Source organism: Microtus ochrogaster, linkage group LG4 (assembly GCF_000317375.1).
Source record: "Microtus ochrogaster isolate Prairie Vole_2 linkage group LG4, MicOch1.0, whole genome shotgun sequence".
NCBI lineage: Eukaryota > Metazoa > Chordata > Mammalia > Rodentia > Cricetidae > Microtus > Microtus ochrogaster.
In genome coordinates, this window is record NC_022030.1 from 8566431 (window position 1) to 8586905 (window position 20475).

The 20475-nt window shown below is 46.7% G+C and overlaps 1 protein-coding gene across 6 annotated transcripts in view; it reads right to left on the reverse strand.

Moving 5' to 3' along the window:
- Positions 1-2996: 2996 nt before the first annotated feature.
- Nhsl1 (NHS like 1) overlaps positions 2997-20475 on the reverse strand; it is a 219991-nt gene continuing 202512 nt past the window's right edge. For all 6 annotated transcript variants that reach the window (XM_026786231.1, XM_026786232.1, XM_013351438.2 and 3 more), the window contains 3 exons: positions 9074-12370; positions 8436-8568; positions 2997-4940 (listed from right to left, as the gene is read on the reverse strand). In XM_026786231.1, coding sequence (XP_026642032.1) covers positions 4214-4940; positions 8436-8568; positions 9074-12370 — 4157 coding nt within the window. In that variant the 3' untranslated portion in view covers positions 2997-4213. The remainder of the gene's footprint in view (positions 4941-8435; positions 8569-9073; positions 12371-20475) is intronic.

Consider the following 20475-nt stretch of genomic DNA (forward strand, 5'->3'; position numbering starts at 1 on the left):
AGTGAATGTTGTCACAGTAGAGAGGTTGAGTTGTCCTTGGTTGAAAGGCTTCTTTGGAAGTGACAGATGTAAAGGAATTAGCCACCTGGGCCACATGGTTTGGTAGATCCTGTGGTCCCAGAGATAGTTTTGGTAAAGAAAACAACACATGGGGCCGGAGGGATGGCTCTGCCATTAAGTTCACTGGAGGCTCCAGTTCAATTTCGGGCAACCACACAGTGGTTCACAACCATTTACAGTGGGATCTGATGCCCTCTTCTGGTATAAAGTTGTACATGCAGATAGAGCACTCATATATGTAAATTTTAAAAATTGAAAGAAAGGGAAAAAATAACACCCAACAGACTGCATGTAGTGTGTACTGAGTGTTAGATCAGAAGGGAGGGAGGTGGATCTGCTGGTAACGTGCTTGCTACACAAGCATGAGAACCTGGATTCAGAGCCCTGGCACCCACGTAAGAAGCTGGGTAGGGCACTGTGCACCTGTCATCCCAGGACTGGGGACAGAGAAACAAGTAGATCTCTGGTGCTCACTGACCAGACAACCTCACTCAATCAAGCGCCAGATTCAAAGAGAGACCCTGTCTCAAAAACTAAGATGGAGAGCAACTGAAGACATTCAACATCAAACCTCTGGCCTCCACATCCATGCACATCTGGTCCTAAAAGCAGGTTGTACTAACTATAAGACTGAACCAATAGCTTCTGGAATACCATAGGATGCTGGGGGAGATGGAAACATAAGACTGTAAGTGGTATGGTGCCCCTAACTGGTGTTACTTAGATCCTATAAGAATCATTGCATCATAGAGTTTGCAGAACTAGCAACACCTGTCCTAAGATACAAATGATGGAATGTCAGCAATATAAACGTTTTATTTCCATGTAGGCTGAGACAAATATTCATGCACAGACAATGGGATCCATCTAGTATATCCTGCTTCCCCGGATACTAGCTGCAGAGTGCAGGGTATCGCCTGTGGGTGGAGAAAATGGAGACTCTGAAATGACCCCTTTTCTCTTTTGTTGTAATTCCTATAACGAACAGTTATGAAATGTCTAAAATGAGACTCACTCATGAAAAGCAAGCCCACCCCATCCTCTTCTCAGATTTTTTATTGATCTGTAGTTAGTTGACTTCATGGATACAGGACTCCTGGATATGGAGAACAAATGTGTGTGTGTGTGTGTGTGTGTGTGTGTGTGTGTGTGTGTGTGTGTATTCATTCTTGTCCCCATATTTCAATTAGAATTCTTCAGGAATACTCAGAGGATGGCACGCCAGTCACTGTTAAGACTGTTCCCAACAGACAGATCAAATACTCTAATTCTTAGAAAAATGAAGTGGACACTTAGCCCTGGTGCTTCTCTGGCTCTCGGGCATGAGAAGGGCCATCCACTCAGCTCTCATGAAGCTTGGAGTATGACCTAGGTGCAAAGCCAAACACACGCCTTGGAGAATGACTTAGCCCACTAGCGGAAGTGGCTCTCGCTCCAGGGAAGCAGCAAAGCTGAGGACACACCACGGGTCAAGATTCTTCTGTCCCTGTATGTTACCCACATCCCTCCACAAACCACACCAGCTAGACCACTGGTCCACCCATCACTCAACACTTTCGGGTGTTCACTTCAGGTGGGTTTCCCTATGTCTTTAGAGGCACTGCCCAAAGTCTGTGATGGTCTTTCTCCTTTCTGCCCCACCCCCAGCACCGTCTGGCTCTCACTGTTTTTCACTTCATATCCAGTTGAGGACTCAATGATTCTGTAGTGGAATAGCCACACAGAAAGTAGGAATAAAAATATCCAGGGGGAGGCGGGCGGTGGTGGCACACGCCTTTAATCCCAGCACTCGGGAGGCAGAGGCAGGCGGATCTCTGTGAGTTCGAGGCCAGCCTTGTCTACAAAGGGAGTTCCAGGACAGGCTCCAAAGCTACAGAGAAACCCTGTCTCGAAAAACCAAAAAAAAAAAAAAAATATCCAGGGGGATGAGGAATTAGTGGGAGAGAAGTAGGGAGAGATAGGGTATAAGGAAAAATATGTTCAACTTATAATAGGTACTTCATCAATAACTTAAAAAAATTTTAAATGCACGTACAAACAAAAAAGTTTCAAATACTGACTTTACAAGTGTTTTATTCAAAACAAACTTAAAAAGCTAATAAATATCTTTAAAATGGGGATTTTAAAATCATTTTCTAATTAGTTCTAATGCTCCTCATCTTGCCTTCAAACAAATATTGATATATTAAGTTCAGGATTTCTGATACCACATACATTCTATTTTTTTTTTTTAAACAACACCATTTTAACTTTTATTGTACACAGTGTTCTGTCTGCATGCATGCCTGCATGCCAGAAGAGGGCACCAGGTCTCATTATAGATGGCTGTTAGCCACCATGTGGTTGTTGGGAATTGAACTCAGGACCTCTGGAAGAGCAGCCAGTGCCCTTAACCTCTGAGCCATCTCCCCAGCACCATTCTCATATTTTTTTATGAGGTATGCAGAACCCAACATATAAGCTTTCGAAGGTTCACAAGAAATGATCTGTGTGCCCCGGGTAGTGGAAAATAGACCCAGAGGATTAAAAATAAAAATCCCTGTGGTCATGTGTCAAGCTGCCATTTGTGGCTGTGAGAAGAGCTCTGTTTTCTACAGAGGGTGAGAGTTGTTTTCTTCCTTCCCACAAGGATGTACGTCAAACACTACCAAGGGTTCTGTATAGGACACCTTGTGGTGCTTTGGCCTTCCACATATTGTCACAAGCTGTCATTGGCGGCTACAGAAGCTTGGTGTAACCACTGGTTTAATCTGGATATACAAAAACCTGGGACAGAACAAGGGGCACAAGGGCATTATGGTAAACAAACACTTTGCACACTTTTATCTCACTTCTCAAGCATGTTGAAATTCTGATGGGAAGAACCTGGAAAGGACTCAGCTCATAAACAAATACAAATAATAATAATAATAAAAACCCACACAAATCAAATGGTGCAAAAAAATCTTTTTAATCTAAAAACTCATTTCCCGGGGCTAATTAATAGCCAAGCCCTACCAATTTTATCAGTTTCTTTCACTAACAAGAGTCAGCATTTTCTTCAAAGTGAGATAATATATAATAGATTTTGGTAAACCTAAGTTAGGACATGATGCTGCAAGCAGTTCAAGGGGGGTAAAAATAGCTGTATTATTTTTCTTTGGTATAACCAAAAGGAGATCCAAAAGTTAGCAAATGTTGACATTTCAAGTGACAAACGGTCACACGCAAGTTTAAAGTCTGGTGTTAAAACAAAACTCTCTGTAAAGGGAAAGCTCCGCCCACAGCTCTACAGTGCACGTTTTCTGAATTAATTCTGAAAATATTTCATTTACTAAGCAGGAAACAATACCAGCAGCATCACTCACTACCCTACCCTCCTCTCAGAGCCCCTGCTCTTCTTGGCTCTCTGGACCCATTCTACTACCCCGTCACCTCAGCTGGTGGAGGGCTTGGTTGCAACTCGAGGGAATTCATGTAAAAAACAAAACAAAACAAAAAGCATCCACCCATGCTTCTGACATCAGGCTAGAAGTGTATGCAGTTGGCACAAGACACGACCTCAACACTTCTACTTGGGTTATTTTTACAAAAGAAGGAGCAGGAGGAAGGAGCAGCCAAGGCAGCCACAGCAGCGGCAGCGGCAGCAGCAGCAGCAATAGCAAAGCCCCTCCCCCGGAAAAGTACCTGAACCAATGAGTTGCTTAGCCATTTCCCAGCCTCTCCCTGGCTTCCGTGAGTTCCAAGTTTAGAACCAGCCCCACTGCCTCTTAGAAGTAACAGCTTCGAATCTCTCCTCAGTGAACTTACTCATTCCCATACCCATAATGCTTTGAAAGCAGTTACCATCATCTCCATGACGTTCTACCTTAGCTCTGACTTTTTCTCTTATTTCGATACACAATGTTAGTGTGTGTACGTGTTAGAATGAAGTGTTCAAAATGCACAAATCCACACACCCGGCATTTTTGAGAAAAACAAACAAACGACAAAAATCTTCCCCAGGAAGCACTTTCAGAAGTTGAAGCTTCTACTTGCTTTTTAAGCCACGTGGCGAGTGAGTCCTAAATGACCCGCAAGGCAGAGACCTCCCCAACACCAATGCTGAGTGGGGTCCCCACAAGCCAGGAAAAGGCCACAGAGACTTCCGAGAATGATACACTTCCCTCCAACCTCAATCAAGAGAGGCAGGTTCTGACCCTAACTCTTCAGTACGCCCACAGTGCTCTGAGAGACCTTTGCCCTCTGCCCTTCCTATTCCATCCACAGAGCTGGACTCCTCCCTACACAGCAGGCTGTCCCGGTCCACCTTCTGCCCCTCCAGTCTGTCCAGAGAGCATCCCCTGGCAGCATCCAGGGTCCTGTGAGGTTTGTTGTCTGCTGGCTCGGCAGGTTCCCCCTCGCCCTCGGAGATGACGGTCATTGGGCTGCTCTGGATGCGGTTCCGCAGGCTGTACCTGCTGCTGGCTGCAGAGGGTGGCGTCCGGCTGCGGCTGTAGCGAGTGCCTGAAAAGGACAGACTCCGAGGCATCAGGCCTTCGTTCTTGGCCCACTCCTCTGGGGCCCTCCTGTTTTTGTTGGGGGAGCAGCTAGACGGGCTGTCTGGGACGTCTGGCGCAGGCTCCGACCTGGATCTCTGGAATCGGGGGTCGGTGGACTTGAGCATCTCCGCAGCTGACATGCGAGCGCTGGTGTCCGAGCGACTCCCCTTCTTTAGCAGCAGAGCTTTGAAGTTGTCACTGCTGGTGGCGCTCTTTTTCATGCTTCTCTGAATGGAGCCGACTTGCTTCGGAGAGGCCAGGCTAGGGGCGGCCCCTGTGGGGGTCACTGGCGGGGAGGGAGAGTGATTTCGGGTGTGATCATCTTCTGAGTCTTTCCGGCCAAGGACTTTCCTTTTGGATCTACAATAAAACAAAATTGAGATTGAAAGTCAATCCTTAGCAACCCTTAGGTCACCTGTCATCTTCCTGTCACACCTTGTGCAAGTCACAGACAGAGAGACAGACAGACAGACAGATAGACAGACAGACAGACACACACACACACACTCGAACCATTAAAGAGGAGCCCAAGAGCTCCTCTGATATTATTTGCCACCGATCAGGGCACCAGATGCTCCCACCCCCATGAAGTGTGCCGAAAGTATTTTTGTTCAATAGTTCTGTACAATGGTCAACAGGAGCAGCGAATGAAGTAAGAACAGCTTCAGATTTTTGGAGGTGGAAAAGGGTTTGCAAAGGGTCTAGTCTAATCGTGGATTAAAAAAGAAACTGAAGTCTAGACAATTATCACCCCACCCACCCACCCACCCATACACCCACACAGACGTACTTAGTACAACTCAAGTCTTGAGATCTTCTTCACATGTAACTACACATCTCTGCCGCTTACACTGATTGCTGCCGGAGCAACTCTGCCTTCCTGGTCTTCTAGACACTAGCTTGTTTTGATTTGCTTTTAAATGGTCAGAGGGTGCTGAGACACAAAAGGCCACAGCCATACTCTCTGAAATTTAGGGCCTTTAATTGTAGATAATAGAACTAAAAGAGATGGCGAGACTTAAAAAACAAACAAACAAAAAATGACTGCTATTTCTCAGGGGGCAGCTGCCTCTGACAAAATGAGTTAAATTTAAACTTCTGTTGTCTGTGCATTCTGTGTGTGTGTGTGTGTGTGTATGCACGCGCGCGCGTGTTGTGTTTTTAAAGATGATGGCTATAACCGGCATTTAAATAGTTAACAATGGCTTAAAGTCTAATTGCTTCAATAAATATTAAAGTTTCACACCTCAACTGGAGTTCTACACTTTCCATCTGGCCTTCAATCTGAAGAGAATTGATTTGCATGATAAAACTGGAAAGCTATGCTCCAGTTTGGGGAGTTTTTATATGACATTATGGATAGAGGTGCTGAGGGACACAAATGGAAAGTTCTAGGTGTCCCAGCCTTCAGGTGGACTTTGATCACATTGGCTAATTCGCTATTAATCCGGACAACAGAAACCGGCATATAACTGAGCTCTCTTTTCAGTCTACCCCCGAGGCTACTTGGCCTTTAATTTTGTCCCATGTGTGCAGAGAAGCATACAAAACGGGCTGATTTCTTTATCTGTCATAGATGGCACTGTCCCTGGCGCAGAAGCCACACATTCTTCCGTGCCTTCTGAAGGTTGCCAAAATAAAATATACAAGGGACCTTTGGAATATTTTTAGGAAAAAAATCTGCAGTAATTTGGGCTCCACAACAGTTGGAGTTCCTTGAGACCGGGTATTTTGTACACACAGCTACTTGACAACACACATCCCTGTGGCTTATAATTATAAATACAGATTCCTATATATTTAGAAACCCAGGGCATTCCATCCTAGATGAAAGACATTGGGTCTCGGAAGAATTTCCTAACAGTTAAGTTCCAATTGATTTCAATTAATTCAGAAGATATTTGTCGAGGGCTTATTATGTGCCCAACACGGCTACAGTTAGAAGCATCTGCGCAAACCACTACAAATGCCACTTAATTGGCTCTCGGAAGATGTGTTTCTCATCTCCCTATTTCAAGAAAGAACTGGGTAGCTGGCTCCCTTTTTATTTCTAATGAGATCAAAGAAACCAGAGAAGCAACGGTAAAGTGGTCTTTAGGGGCTTTTAGAACAACACTACAGCCAAGAGACAAAAATAAAACCAAGAAGATAGACATGTGTATAATTCTTTGTCAACTCAACTTTATAACTCAAACCCCAGCTTGCTTCCCTGCTCTTCTTCATTGCACAGAGTTCCAGGGAAGGGTGGGACGCTCTACTGCATGCAACAACCTTTTCATTTAAGCTCTCGGGAGCTGTGCTGGCACGGGCTATTTACCCAGAGAATCAAACGATTCTATAGGGTACTTCGTCTCCAAAGGAAAATAGGGACCGTCACTCAGGTCAAAACAAAGTCTTTTTTTTTTTTTTTTTTGGTTTTTCGAGACAGGGTTTCTCTGTGGCTTTGGAGCCTGTCCTGGATCTAGCTCTGTAGACCAGGCTGGTCTCGAACTCACAGAGATCCGCGTGCCTCTGCCTCCCAAGTGCTGGGATTAAAGGCGTGTGCCACCATCGCCCGGCTCTAAAACAAAGTCTTGACAGAATAGAAACATTACAAGAGTTATCAGAAACCCTGGAAGTAAGGAAATCTAAGCTGTAAGAGCATTCCCTTCCATAGCATTAAAGTGCTTGTACATATTCAGTCTTAGCATTTGTTAGTATGATGCTGCTATGCAAAGACTATGTTGTATAGAGACCAGCAATGTAATAAACGAGGCTGCAGTGTGCACTCAGTTACACTCATCGGTAACCATTTAAACACAGGTAACAATTCCCTTTGACAACCGACTGAGTGTACTTCTTTTAAAAGCCAGCAGGTGGCGCTAGGAGTATATAGTAACTAAAGAGGTTTTTTTTTGTTTTTTTGTTTTTGTTGCTCCTGCAAAAGAACCATTACCCCTTGAAAGACTTTGGAGTGCTGGGTCCTGCGTCAGGACCAGCAAAGCTCTGGGATGTGGAAGGAGCAAGTGGAAAGACTGTTAGATTTAGATGTGATGGACGACTTTAGGGAAACAGCATTTTCCAGGCACAACAGGGCAGACCTACAAATGAACTTAGTCTATATAAAACGTGCATAAACTCTAGCTGGACAAAATCCCAGCACATAAGAGGGCAAGTGGGCACAAAGTCACACACCTATTAAGAAGCTATTCACAAATGATAGCTGCTGAGAGAAAAAAGTCAGTTTTCTTCAATGTAGCGATACTGGGTATATCAACCAGGGCAGCTTGAGTGGCTTTAAAAAAAAAAAAAAAACAACTTTTTTTTTGAGAGAGAGAGAGAAAATATGAAAGTTGGCCAAGGGCAGATCTGGGAGGAATTGGGAGAAAGAAAGGAAGAAAGAAAAACATACTTTTGACGAAACATTGAAAGAGCCAGAAAAGAAAGCACTATGAAATTATGGGTTTTCTAAAACAAACAAACAAATAATGATAAATAAATCGACTATAGCATTCTTGGGAACATGGCTCTGTAGAACTAGTCTGTGTACCCTAAGTTCCCAGAATGCAGTATTCTTAACCCTAGTTCATAGCCAAATCTTGTAAGTAAACACTGGGTCACATGACTGACATACTAGGTGCCTTGCCAGCCACAGCTGTGTCTACCAGGAGGTAACACACTGTCCACAACACCATCATAGAAATCAATGAAACAAAGTAAAACAGAAATCGGACTTGAAATCAAAGTATAAGAAAGACACCTAAAAATGAGTAGAGTTGAATGCCTGGTTGACAAAGGAAAACCTCAGGACAACAAAGGCGCCAAATGGAAAGAGGAAATTCGTATATGAAAGTGTACCAAAGAAGTCTGGGATACCTGTGAATGGCTGCAAACAGGTCCTCTGTGGTCCTGGGCTTAGTGGGGGTCATCACGCCATCACTTCCTTCTTCCTTAGAGAAGTCCCCGGCATCCGAGGAAGCAGCAGCTGTGTTGGGCTCCAGCAGCCCAGCTAGAGAGAAGAGAGATGGGCAAACACAAGATGTGATGACTGGCACTAGAGTCCTTGGCGGGGCTCTGGGATACGCTGCTTCCTTGCCATTCCTGACAACGTGATAGCCGGGTGGCTCTGCAGTTTGAGTTTTTACAGAAAGAGGGAGACACAACACTCAACTGACAGAGTCAGGGCTCAGTCTTTGCTGCAACAGACTTTGGACTAAGTTGCTCTTAAATTTTGTTAGAATGTTTCTTTGTCGCGCTTCTGCAGAGAGATTACTCCTGCTACTCGGAACCCAGCCTGCTGCAGGCGCGCGCACAAACACACACACACACACACACACACACACACACACACACACAGCCCTTTAACAATTTCACGAAGCAGCTTGGTGTGTCAGAAGCCCACACAGTGCTGGCTTTCGCCTATTTCTGGGCTGCTTCACCTGGCTCCACTGAGTGTTGAGCAGCCCTACTTGGCTTAGCCCCAGAGCGGCAGAGGAGAGAGCAGCCAGGCTTACCTTCTCTGCCCTGTTGAGACAGGCAGCTCTCCGCATTGCCCTCATCATCCACGCTGCTCTTGGCTGACTCTTCCTGTGTGGGTCCCAGTGAGGCACTGGGCTGGACCATGGAGGCATTGGTTTCCACGCTGCCAGGGGACAAGGACCCTGCAGCTCCTCTTTCCAGAACCGGACTGCTGGGGGTGGGGGCCGTAGCATGAGAACCAGCTCGGGATGCTGGGCTAGCTTTCTCCTCTTGGCTCTGCACAGCCTCCCCCTCTGCCCTGGTAGGGCTGGGCACGCCTGGGAAGGCTTCGCTCCCGTTCTCTGTGGGCTCCGCTGTGAAATCTCTCTGCGGAGGTGGTACCACCAGGAACAGTTTGGGCTTCTTGGAGATGGGAGGTGGCTTCCTGCTGGGTGAAGAGTCCGGAAGCAGAGTGGTCCGGAGGCTGGGCCCCGCACACGGAGCTCCATCACTGCGGCTCAGAAGGCCACCACGCTCGGTTGCACTGTCATGGTCACCCTGACTCTGGCTCTTGGCAGGCGTCGGGAGCGAGCTCGTCACAGAGGCAGGCTGGCTTTCACTCTCCATTTCATTTATGCTATTTCGGGATTTGAGGAGAGCAGATGGCTTTAAGTGATACTGTGGAGCAGTCGGAGTTCGTTGTTCCTGAGCTGATGGTTCAGAAAACAGGGCTGCCTCGGCGCCTGAGTTCTTTCTCACTGGCCTCAAGTGCACCATCTGCAACGCTTCCGTGGTGATCAGGGGCATGGGGGGTCGGCAGCCTTCCTCCTTGTTGGCAGGCCGCCGGAGAGCCTCCCTGGAGGATTCGGACTGGCTAGAGGTTTTGAAAAAAGGCCTGTTGTCTTTCATGAACTTAGGGTCCAGGGGTGGGGCGGGAGGGGGTTCCGATGAGGGAAAGAAAGGTGGAGGAGGTGCTGGCAAAGGAGGTGAGGATCTTGGAAGAGGGGGGCTAAGAGCTGTGGGGGGAGAAGAAAGGCACCTGTCAGTGGGGGAGCTGAAGGGAACAAGGGCTTCTGGAGGTGGAGGGGGGAACACCGGAGAGGGAGGCAGAGGAGAGCCCTCTGAGCAATCTGCTAGGGGAGGAGGTGGTGGAAGAAAAGGGGACTTGTCTGCCAGACAGGAAGAAGGCAGAGAGGGGAGAGGAGGGGGAGGAGCAAGGGGCGAGGCTAGGGCTGAATCCAGTTTCTTCATGGTGCCACTTCCTTCAGTAGAAGTATTAGAAGAGAGAGAAGTGGACGAGGAAGAGATGGACATGGAGGAGATGAGAGACGACTTCCTTTCTGGTACCTTGGGCTTGGCCTTCCCCTTCCCATTTGCTGGTGACATTGACTTTAAAAACACAGGCACAGGGGTGAGTGCTGTGGGTGTATTCGACTGGCTGGAATACCCACTGGATGGAGAGGTGACTCTCTGTGACTTCTCTGGTGAGGTGATCTTTGGTTTAACGGAGCCACCAGGCACTTGGGGCATTGGGACTCTGGAGCCCTCGTGGATGTGACCGACGGGCCCATTTCCAGTTGGCGCCTCCCTGCTAGCTGAGCAGCCGCCTGAGGGGTTCCCTGGATCTTCCGGCAAGTTTGTGTAGTCAATGTAGTAGCCCCAAGGGTCTGTGTACTCCGACTTGACGCTGCTTGTGTCGCTCTGCGACGGCGTTGCCCCGCATAGGGCGTACACGTTGGGAGCGGTGGTGGAGGTCATGCTGCTCCCCTCGCTGACAACGCTCTGGCTTCGGGACCGAGGGAGCCAGGCTTCCTCGCAGTCGCTGCTGGGGCTCTGGGAAGGGGAGCTGCTGCCCTTGCCAGCGAGGCTTTGCTGCAGCGAGTGCTGGAGCGAGGCGATGAGGCTCTCATTGAGCACCTGCCCATTTGACTGACTGTTCTTCTTAGGAACTCTCCGCAGGGAGTCTGTCCGGGATGGGGGCGGAGGGGGTTTCTTTGCTTTCTTCAGAGAGATGTTTCTGGAAAGGGATTTATCCTGGGGATGGGCCTGATCCCCTTGGCTTCTCGGAGCCCTGCCATCAAAAACATTGACCATACTGTGCCTGGGGTTCCCAAAGCCGTCACTGATACCGTACGAGTGCCCAGTCTCATGTCCAGCATCACTGGGAGTGGTCATATAGTAACTGTCGTGGTCCTCGGAATACAAGGACCTGGCATCCTCCTTGACAGATGTTTGGTCCAAACTGCAGCTGCTCATGTTACTCGTGGGAGTAGAGCAACTAGGTGTGGCCAGGTGTGGCTTCAGAGGGGATGACCGCCCATTGCTGGAGGCTTTACAGTCCCAGGGCTCAGAGCCGCCATGCCCCCTGTCCCCCGAATAACTAGACTCGCTCTTGCCATCCACATCGGGGGAGTGGGCAGGGAAGCTCAGGCTGTTTCTACAATGATAGGGTACGGCTTGAGACCCATTCTCCCGATTTGCTGGAGCATTTAGAGAGCCCCCTGAATCGCAGAGGGCTAACAGTGTGGTGGCACTGGGGGCAGAAGAATGAACGATATGGCTCTCACTCCAGTGGTGACTGGGGGACGGGTGGTCATCTTTCACAGAACATCGGGGAGCCGGGCGGTCTCTGGGTTTTATCTTTGAGTACGTGGATGAGCCAGGCGTTCTACTGTCCAGCTGCCCGGCACTCTGGGCAGTGTGAATAACAATGACCTCTGAAGAGGACAGCAGTGTGGCATTGGGGATGACGCTGGTGGAGTAGGCTGCGTGAGGTGAAACGACACAGGCTGGGCTTGCGATGTTTTCGCTCTCCAAGAATGTCAGTTGCTGAGACTTGGGCCGTGAAAGCATTCCAGACCGCGAGGCACCTCCCAAATGTGCAAAGTTTTCATGTCCCCGTGAGCTACCCCCCTGGTAGGGAGAAGTGTCGTCCATATCGTCAGCAGAGCCCAGGGCACCCATCCTTGCCTCCAGCGAATAGGAGCTCGCTCTCGCGCCAGAACGTGGGAGGCTGTGGAAATCAGCATCGCTATGGAGGCGAGAGGGGAAGACAATACCTGCCGAGTCGCTCACCACAGACATGTTGCCAGAGGAGCCCGAGAGGTGGCTCATCTGGGCAGCTATGCCTAGCCCTTTGTGGGCCCTGATCCTCCTCATCGATGGCGGGATGACTTTCACATCTTCGGTCTGACAGCTGGAGTCCCTGGTTTCCGAGCACTGCCCCATAGACCGATAGCTATCAAGCCTTCCTAGTGTGGAGTAGTGGTCTGGGGTGTACTTCGAATGACCATTACCATCATCATCGTGGCCAGTGACTGATGCTGGAGATAAAGCAGAAAGTGGCCTGTTATCTGAAAAGAGAAAGCCATAGGTTACTATCACCTGTAACCCTCAGTACCCTCTGATTCTGTTGTAATAAAACAAAAAGAACACCATCGACAGCAAAACCCCACAGCCTTTTCTATTTGATTTGGTACCCAGTGGAGTTTAACTATTCCTGGTGTCTCCAAACCATTACCATCAAGTTCACGTACTTTTATTTTTAATCAGCCCTGTAAATCATCCTATAACATGACTGATGCACATAGCATTCTTGTGTGCTCCTTTTGAGATCATGGTTACTGAGTACTGATGTGGAATGTTCTTCTGTATTTGTGTTGCTTTTACTGGTTGATGAATAAAGCTGTCTTGGCCAGGCAGGAAATCTGAACAGAGATATATAGAGGGAGTAGACAGAGTCAAGGAGATGCCATGTAGCTGCAGAAGGAGACAGACTCCAGGACCTTACCTGGTAAGCCACAGCCTCATTAATAGAAATGGGTTAATTTAGGTTGTAAGAGTTACTTAATAAGAAGCCTGAGCTAATAAGACAAGCAGTGTTGGAATTAATAGAGTTTCTGTGTGGTTATTTGGGTCTGGGCGGCCAGGAGAGAATGAGAAGTCTCCGTTTACAAAGTACTGTGGAAGATTTTCTTTTCAAATAAGTGGTTTTTTGCAGAGTGTGGTGGTGCACACTTATAATCCCAATCCTGAGGAGGGAGAGGCAGATGATCTTGAGTTCTAGGCCAGTCTGAGCTATACAGTGAGTGATACCTTATCCCCATAAATAACAGGACCTAAGGAGAGAGGTCAGGAAGTAAGTGCTTGTCACCCAAACATGAGGATCTGACTTCAATCCCCAGAAACATTCACAACAGCCCAGCAAGGTGGGTAGCCATCTTGGCTAGGGAGGTGGAGTCTGGTGATCCCAGGACCTACTGGGAAACCACTCCAGCCTATTTGGTAAATTCCAGACCAGTGACTGACCCTGTCTCAAAAAGCAAAGTGGGTATAGCCTTCACATGCACACCCATCTGCACGGGCACTGACCCCCACACATACCCACACACCATGTCACAAACACATTCACACATCCACACCCCAAACAACAAAACTGCCCCCTCCCATAACTATGAGTAAACACTCAGGTGACAGAACAAAGTGCAGCATCCAATAAATCGGGTGTCAGACAGTGGGGCCATAGAGAAACCATTCAAATGATACTGGTCTGAAATCAGTGCTAATTACATTGATTCTCCATGTCAGAAGGAAGTCCTTAGAGAAAGAAAACTGATTTACGGGCCCATCTGTGTTTCGGGCATGTCATTATCCATCTTAGCCATTATCCTCTGTCTGTTGGTGACATTCAAAATTCAACAGCAATCTGTTGTGTTCTAGTTGGGGGAAGAGCTAAGGAACCGATCCAGGGAACATTTCCTCAAATTAGGGATATTTATTTCTCAGAGTTTACAACCAACCAGAGACTAGTATGTTCAAAAGAAAAGGAAAGAAACACAAGAAGGGATGAAACGAGAAAGGGAGTGGACGGTAAAAACTGTAACTGTGAATAAGCACATGTCAAGCCACACAGGGAGAAACAGAGCTTAAAAAAGAAGAATCACAAAGCCAAGACTTATCCAATTCCCAGTATGAATCAAATCCTTAAAGATGGTGGCAAAACCATGGCTTCATAGTTTTTTCCAGTCAATATGAAATATGTATGGGAAGAACAAACAAATACAATATATATATAAAATAATTCTATCTGATTGTAAAATATGAAAACTCTTAACATGATATTCACATATATTATGACATCATCTTGGGATTAAGGATTACAGGTCATACGAAAGGGGAAATGAGAACAGGGGGAGCTTTAGGTGGGGAGGGAGAAAGGATAAAAAACACTAAGAATGTTTAAAAAAGTCATAGGGAATCATAGTTTACATTTCCCTAAAACTGTACATAACATTTATGTGTTGCGCACATAGGTTTAATGAAGTTGGATACGTTCACAACATTTGGGGTGATAATGCTCTCCCAAGGAGATACAGACTATATCTAACAAAAATCTCAGGACCAGGCATAAGAAGCCTTTTAAGTTGTTGGTCAGGGGAGTCCAAGTGACTCCCCAAACAATAAAGGGAGGGCATTGCTGTTGCCCTCAGTTTCCTCCCAGAAGTGGAAGGTAAGTTCCTATTGCTGAAGACACCACAAACTTTGGACATAGGACTTGGAGGCACGGAACTGAAAGCCTCCTTTAGGATGAGCCTTCATAGTAATGGAATATGCTACGCAAGCTGCCCAGGGGAAGAGCCATCAGCAGTCCTCCGCGGCTGTGGGGCTTAACAAACTACAGCATTAGCGAGCATGGCAAGACATCCCCAGAATGCAATAGCAGCACTTACATCTAAGTGGGAACCAACAGCTGTTTAATCCAGTGGTTCTCAACCTTCCTAATGATGTGACCCTTTAATACAGTCCCTGATATCGTAGTGACCCCACAACCATAAAATTATTTTCATTGCTGCTTCATAACTGTTTGCTACTGTGATGAATCATAGTGTAAGACCCGGCATTTTCCGATAGTTTTAGGCAAGGCCTGTAAAAGAAGAGTCAGTTGACTCTCAAGGGGTCACAACCCCCACGTTGAGGACTGCTGATTTAATTGGTCCTAAGGGCTACTCAACGGAAAGGAGCTGAGGCCTGACGCTGTAAACCTTCAGCTATCCAGGTCTGGGAAAGGTTCTACCCAAGAACCTACTACTTCCACATCTCTAAACTAATGTCATTCCTAACGAGGTTCGAAATGCTTCTCCTTACGGTCGCAGGTAAGTGTCGCTCCTAGGAAAAGAAGCTTCTTCTGTAGCAGGTGCGACAGCTACAGAAACCCACATCCGGCCAAAGTGCAGAGAACAATTAACTGAGGGGTGCCCAGCCCCAGCTGATAGCACAACCAGTATACCCAAGGCTCGGGAACATAGAGGAAAAGGGAGGGCAAAGGTTGTAGAGTCAGAGGACCAGGAAGTCTGCTGCATGGTAATATCTTCTATCTACATACATAAGGGAAGCGTCAACAATGAAATCTCAGTACTATGACTGCCTAAGAAAGACCCAAATGATGACAACATGACCAACATGACATTGTAGGTCGGGGAAATCTCAAGGGGCCCATCTCTAGAGGAAGAGCTACAGGCAATTAATGCCTTCTGAGGGAGAGAGGGAGGGAGAGAGAGAGGGAGAGGGAAAGGGAGAGGGGGGGGGAGAGAGAGAGAGAGAGAGAGAGAGAGAGAGAGAGAGAGAGAGAACTTCTGAGTGGATATCCAACATGAAGCGGTCAGTCCTAAAAACACAGAGAAGAGCAACACTAAATGAACTCAGCAGGGAGTATTAACATTCATAAGTGTGTTTGTGTACACAAACACATACACACATATACATATAAATATATATATGAAATTGTGAATTTGAAATGGGGCCATGGGAGGGGGGGAATAGTGTATATATAGTATACATATGAAAAAGAAAAGGAATAATGAAAAAGGTCAAATTTTTTTCTACTCCAATCAAATGGAAAACAAGTTATAGACCAGCTGATAGGCTTTGGACGTAAATAGTAAAGGAATCAAGACCCAGGCTTTGCTGAGCACTGCTGGCTACCTTCAGAAGGACAGGGGTTGGGATTCCTGAGAATTCCCCCTGCCCACAAAATATAACCATCATCGTGTGTGTGTGTGTGTGTGTGTGTGTGTGTGTGTGCGCGCGCGCGCACGCTCACCAATCTTAGAGATACCACAGTACAAAGAAGGCTCCCTAGCAAAAAGCCCTTTCCTTCACTGTGACAATGGAGACTCATTTTACACCTGTGTTGCTAGCGGAGATGACCTGTCACCTTTCTCTACCCTCTCTCCGGTATTCACTGAAAACAGACAGACACATACGCATGTGCATAAAGGTGTCTCTCAGCAAGAGCGCAATGGCCCTGACTCAGCCTCATCAACATCAGACCCTGGGAATGAGCCTATAATAGTTAACAAATAATATGTGTCCCCTACGTGCTCACCATGTGATGCTTCATCAACAGGAGGGAATGTTCATGAGGATGCTGGGAAAGAAGCTGTTCTTACAAAGACTGATGGACTAACTAGAACTACAGCGGTGTGGCGAGGTTGGGATGTTGCCAGTCCAAAGGCTGCTTACCCTATTCTGAACAAGCTTTAGACCCATCAACAGTCATTCCTTGCCTGCCTCTGTGTTAGAACCAACACCCTGTGACTAATTGATCAAAACCTTTTGGGATCTATTAAATTAGCAGACCACTAACTTCCACCAACCCAAAGCTAAGAGTTTCATCAAGATAGCAAATAAGGCCTATAGAAAAGCTTCTTTTACTTTGCTTTAACCACCGCAGCAGGAGGCTGGCTTGTGTAGGTACAGTTAAAGTTCTGAACATTCAAGGACATCTCAATTCCGTTCCAGAACAGGCCCTTTTCTTTAATACCATGGAAGTCACCTGGAGATACAGTTTGGGAATAGAATTCTTTCATGCTTGGTACACGAGACCCAGGGCTTGATCCTTGCATGTATGTGTGGAGTGGGGGCAAGGGTTAAAAAGTGCAATCCCCTCCCCATAAATCTGCAGAGTTTTGTGGTAGATTTTCAACAATTACTATTAAACTGTTCAAATATAACAAACAAAAGTTGGATCCCTTTGCGTAAAATGTAAGGTGTGAAATCATTCCAGGTTCTGAAAACAGAGCCAAAGACAATGACTCTCTCATAATTTTAAAGAATGAGTTTCAGTGCCGGGCAGTGGTGGTACAGCCCTTTAATCCCAGCACTTGGGAGGCAGAGGCAGGCAGATCTCTGTGAGTTCGAGGCCAGCCTGGTCTACAAGAGCTAGTTCCAGGACAAGCACTAAAGCTACAGAGAAACCCTGTCTTGAAAAAAAAAACACCCCCCCCCAAAGAATGAATTTCAGTTGTCTCAGTGCAAGGCACAAGATGAACAAGATGAACGCTATGTGATAAACAAAAAAAAAAAAAAAAAAAAAACTAATGGCTGGATGCTGGTCGCACACGCCTTTAATCCCGGCACTTGGGAGGCAGAGGCAGGCTGATCTCTGTGAGTCTGAGATCAGCCTGGTCTACAGAGTGAGTTCCCGGACAGCCAGGACGGTTACACTAAGAAAGCCAGTCTCGAAAAACCAAACCCAACCAACCAACCAAGGAAACAAAACACAAAACAATAAAACAAAACTAACTACAAAAGGAAGACTAGGAATAAAGGCCAGTCATTCAGGTGCCAGCAGAGCTCATGGAATTTCTCTGAATTCAAAACATATAAGTAGAATCTCATTCACATGCTACTTCTCATTCTCTCCACCAAACCTTCCAGTCAATATTTAAAAATAGAATGCAATAAAAGCCTTTTGAAAAGCCATATGGAAACTTACTACTGTAGAAGTTCAGACAGACAGACAGATAGACATAAAAGGAACTTAAATGTAGTAACCATAAAATATGAGAAGAGAATGCCCTAACTGACACCATATACTACCAATTAAAATCCCTATTACCAGATATTGGTTATTTTGTTGAGTCTTTGCCAAATGGTTCCCCCAGACCCTCTATCCTTGCTAAACATCATAGGCTATTGCCAATACTATTGGTTACCTCTACACCCTGATGGTGAGACTCTATTGCTAAAGACGCAACATACTTATGCTATCAAACATGGAGAGATGGAGCCCACCCAACTAGACTCTCCCCGCTTACTGAATAATGTTCACAGTGCTGCAAAGGACGCTCCGTGCTACCAGAGGAGAAAAGCAGTCATCAGTCTCACCCAGCTATTAACTCCTCCAGGGACATTAGCAATCTGCCTGCATGATATCCTGGTGTAACCAACACTTGTCGGTTATATTTAAAGCCCACTTATGGGATGGAACCCATACCCGACACTGCTAAAGTGGCCGTGTTTTCTTCTGCAAAGGGAACATAGCAAAAGATTGACTCCTGATGGCATACTGCAAAACCAGAGATGAGTGCCTTGCTCAGGCCATAGCAGAGACACTTCTTGCAGTGCGTGGGAGTTAACACAGAGACCCACAACTGGACAATATGTAGAGGGTGACAGACTTTGGAAGACTCAGTCCTACATGGGATGTTTTCACCAAACCCTTCTCTCCAGACTCAGAAATAAGAAAGTGGAAAGGTTGTAAGAACCAGAGGTGAAGGATGCCTCCAAGGAATCAATGTCTTTTAGACTGAACACAATTGGTGCACATATAAACGCACAGAGAATGTGGCAGTTCATACAAGGCCTACACAGGTCCAAGACAGACAGGATCCCAGCACAGGATCCCAGCACTGAGCGGGGGAAGTGGACAAAGGCCCCCACCCTTGGCCGAGAAGCTATGTCTAAACGATACTTGCTAGGAGAAGGAAAATGAGTTTCTTAATGGAGTAACAGTGGATCACCACACTCAGGCTCAGGAGCCATTGGCTAATACAAAATAGACCCCATGTTGTTCATAGCTGTGTGTGTGCGCACACGTGACGGCACGCATGTGCATTTTGTTTTGTTTTGACAAAGAACATGAAGTTAGGTGGGTAGGGAGAAAGGGAAGTTCAAGGAAGAATTGGTTGGAAGGGAAGAACAAAATTTATTATATGAAAAACAATTTTTTTTAAAAAAAAAAGAATTGATATCTAATCACTTCCTCTAAAAAAGTTTCCTCCCCTTGTAGCCCAGAAGTGCCTCACACTTTCTGTGTTGCTGAGGGTGATCCTGGGCTTCTGCCTGCCTGCCTCTCCTCCTTGATGCTGGCTGGGATTACAGCCTGCCTGCCTCTCCTCCTTGATGCTGGCTGGGATTACAGGCATGTATCATCACCTCTGTTTTAGATAAGGGTGATGATCAAACCCAGGGCTCCGTGCATACGGTGCAGGCACTCTACCATCTGATCTACATCACCAGCCCCAATTGTCCTCTAGTTTGTTTTGGTTCCTGCCCCAATACTGCAGACTGAGTCCAGGGCCTTGCACGTGCTAGGAAAGTGCCCTGTCACCGAGCTATACACAGCCCAGGCCCCCTCAGCCTTCTTCTGGATTTTTAACTTTGAGACATTCTTGCTAAGCTACCTGCGCTGACCCTGAACTCAGCCTGTAGTCCCAGTAGATGTTGAACTTGTTATTCTCCTGCCTCAGATCTCCTGAGCCACCTACTCTTAGACACAGTGCCCCCTAGCAGTCACCCAGGCACATCGTAGACTGTACAGTGGTTCCAATTGCCTCCTCCTATGTGGCAAAGGCTGTAGAATAGGCAATATGGCAAAGGGGATCACTACTGGTGATCCCATGTCACAGGCAAAACTCTTCATCAGTTAAAAACAATGTTATAACTGCAGAACGTGCAACTGACTTGGATGGACGGGATCACTTCAGAAGAGCAAATAAGGAACTGAGCTATTGGCTCTTCCTGGTCGGAAGAGCCATGAAAGATCCTAGTTCTCAGGCTGCGGGGTAGACCCAGCAGGTGAGTACACCTGTTGATCTCACACAGTGCCTGGGTTTGATTCCCAGCACCTACATAGCAGCTCACAACAGCTGAAAGAACTCTAATCCCAGGGCATTGAATACTCTCTTCTGACCTCCACAGGCCCCAGGCATACATGTGTTCCACATCCATACACACAGGGAAAACACTGATACACATAAAATAATAAGATAAATCCCCCAGAATATCCCAATTTATCAGGGTTTTGGTTTCATGTAACAGACACTGGAGGACAACTCATTGAGAATGCTTGTGTTGATGTGTATCTTTACCTGGGCCAAACTATTCTTACACGCTGTACAAAGTCACCTAGAACCTACTGTTTTGGTTGGAAAGGCAGCCTTGAAGGCTTACAGAGAGCTCAGCTGCCTGGTTTTATGGCTACTCCTTTGAAGCCCATGTTCTCCAGTTCATGGAGAAGCATTGCCTGGGAATCCCAAGACCCATCAACAACTGCTGAGCTTCTGGACACTGGTTATTCTCTCACAGGTAGGAGCTGCAACCTCAAGAGGGGAGACGACTTGAGAGAATGAGATACAACCAGGCTTTGGAGAGAGAACAAAGCGTGCCATTGCCA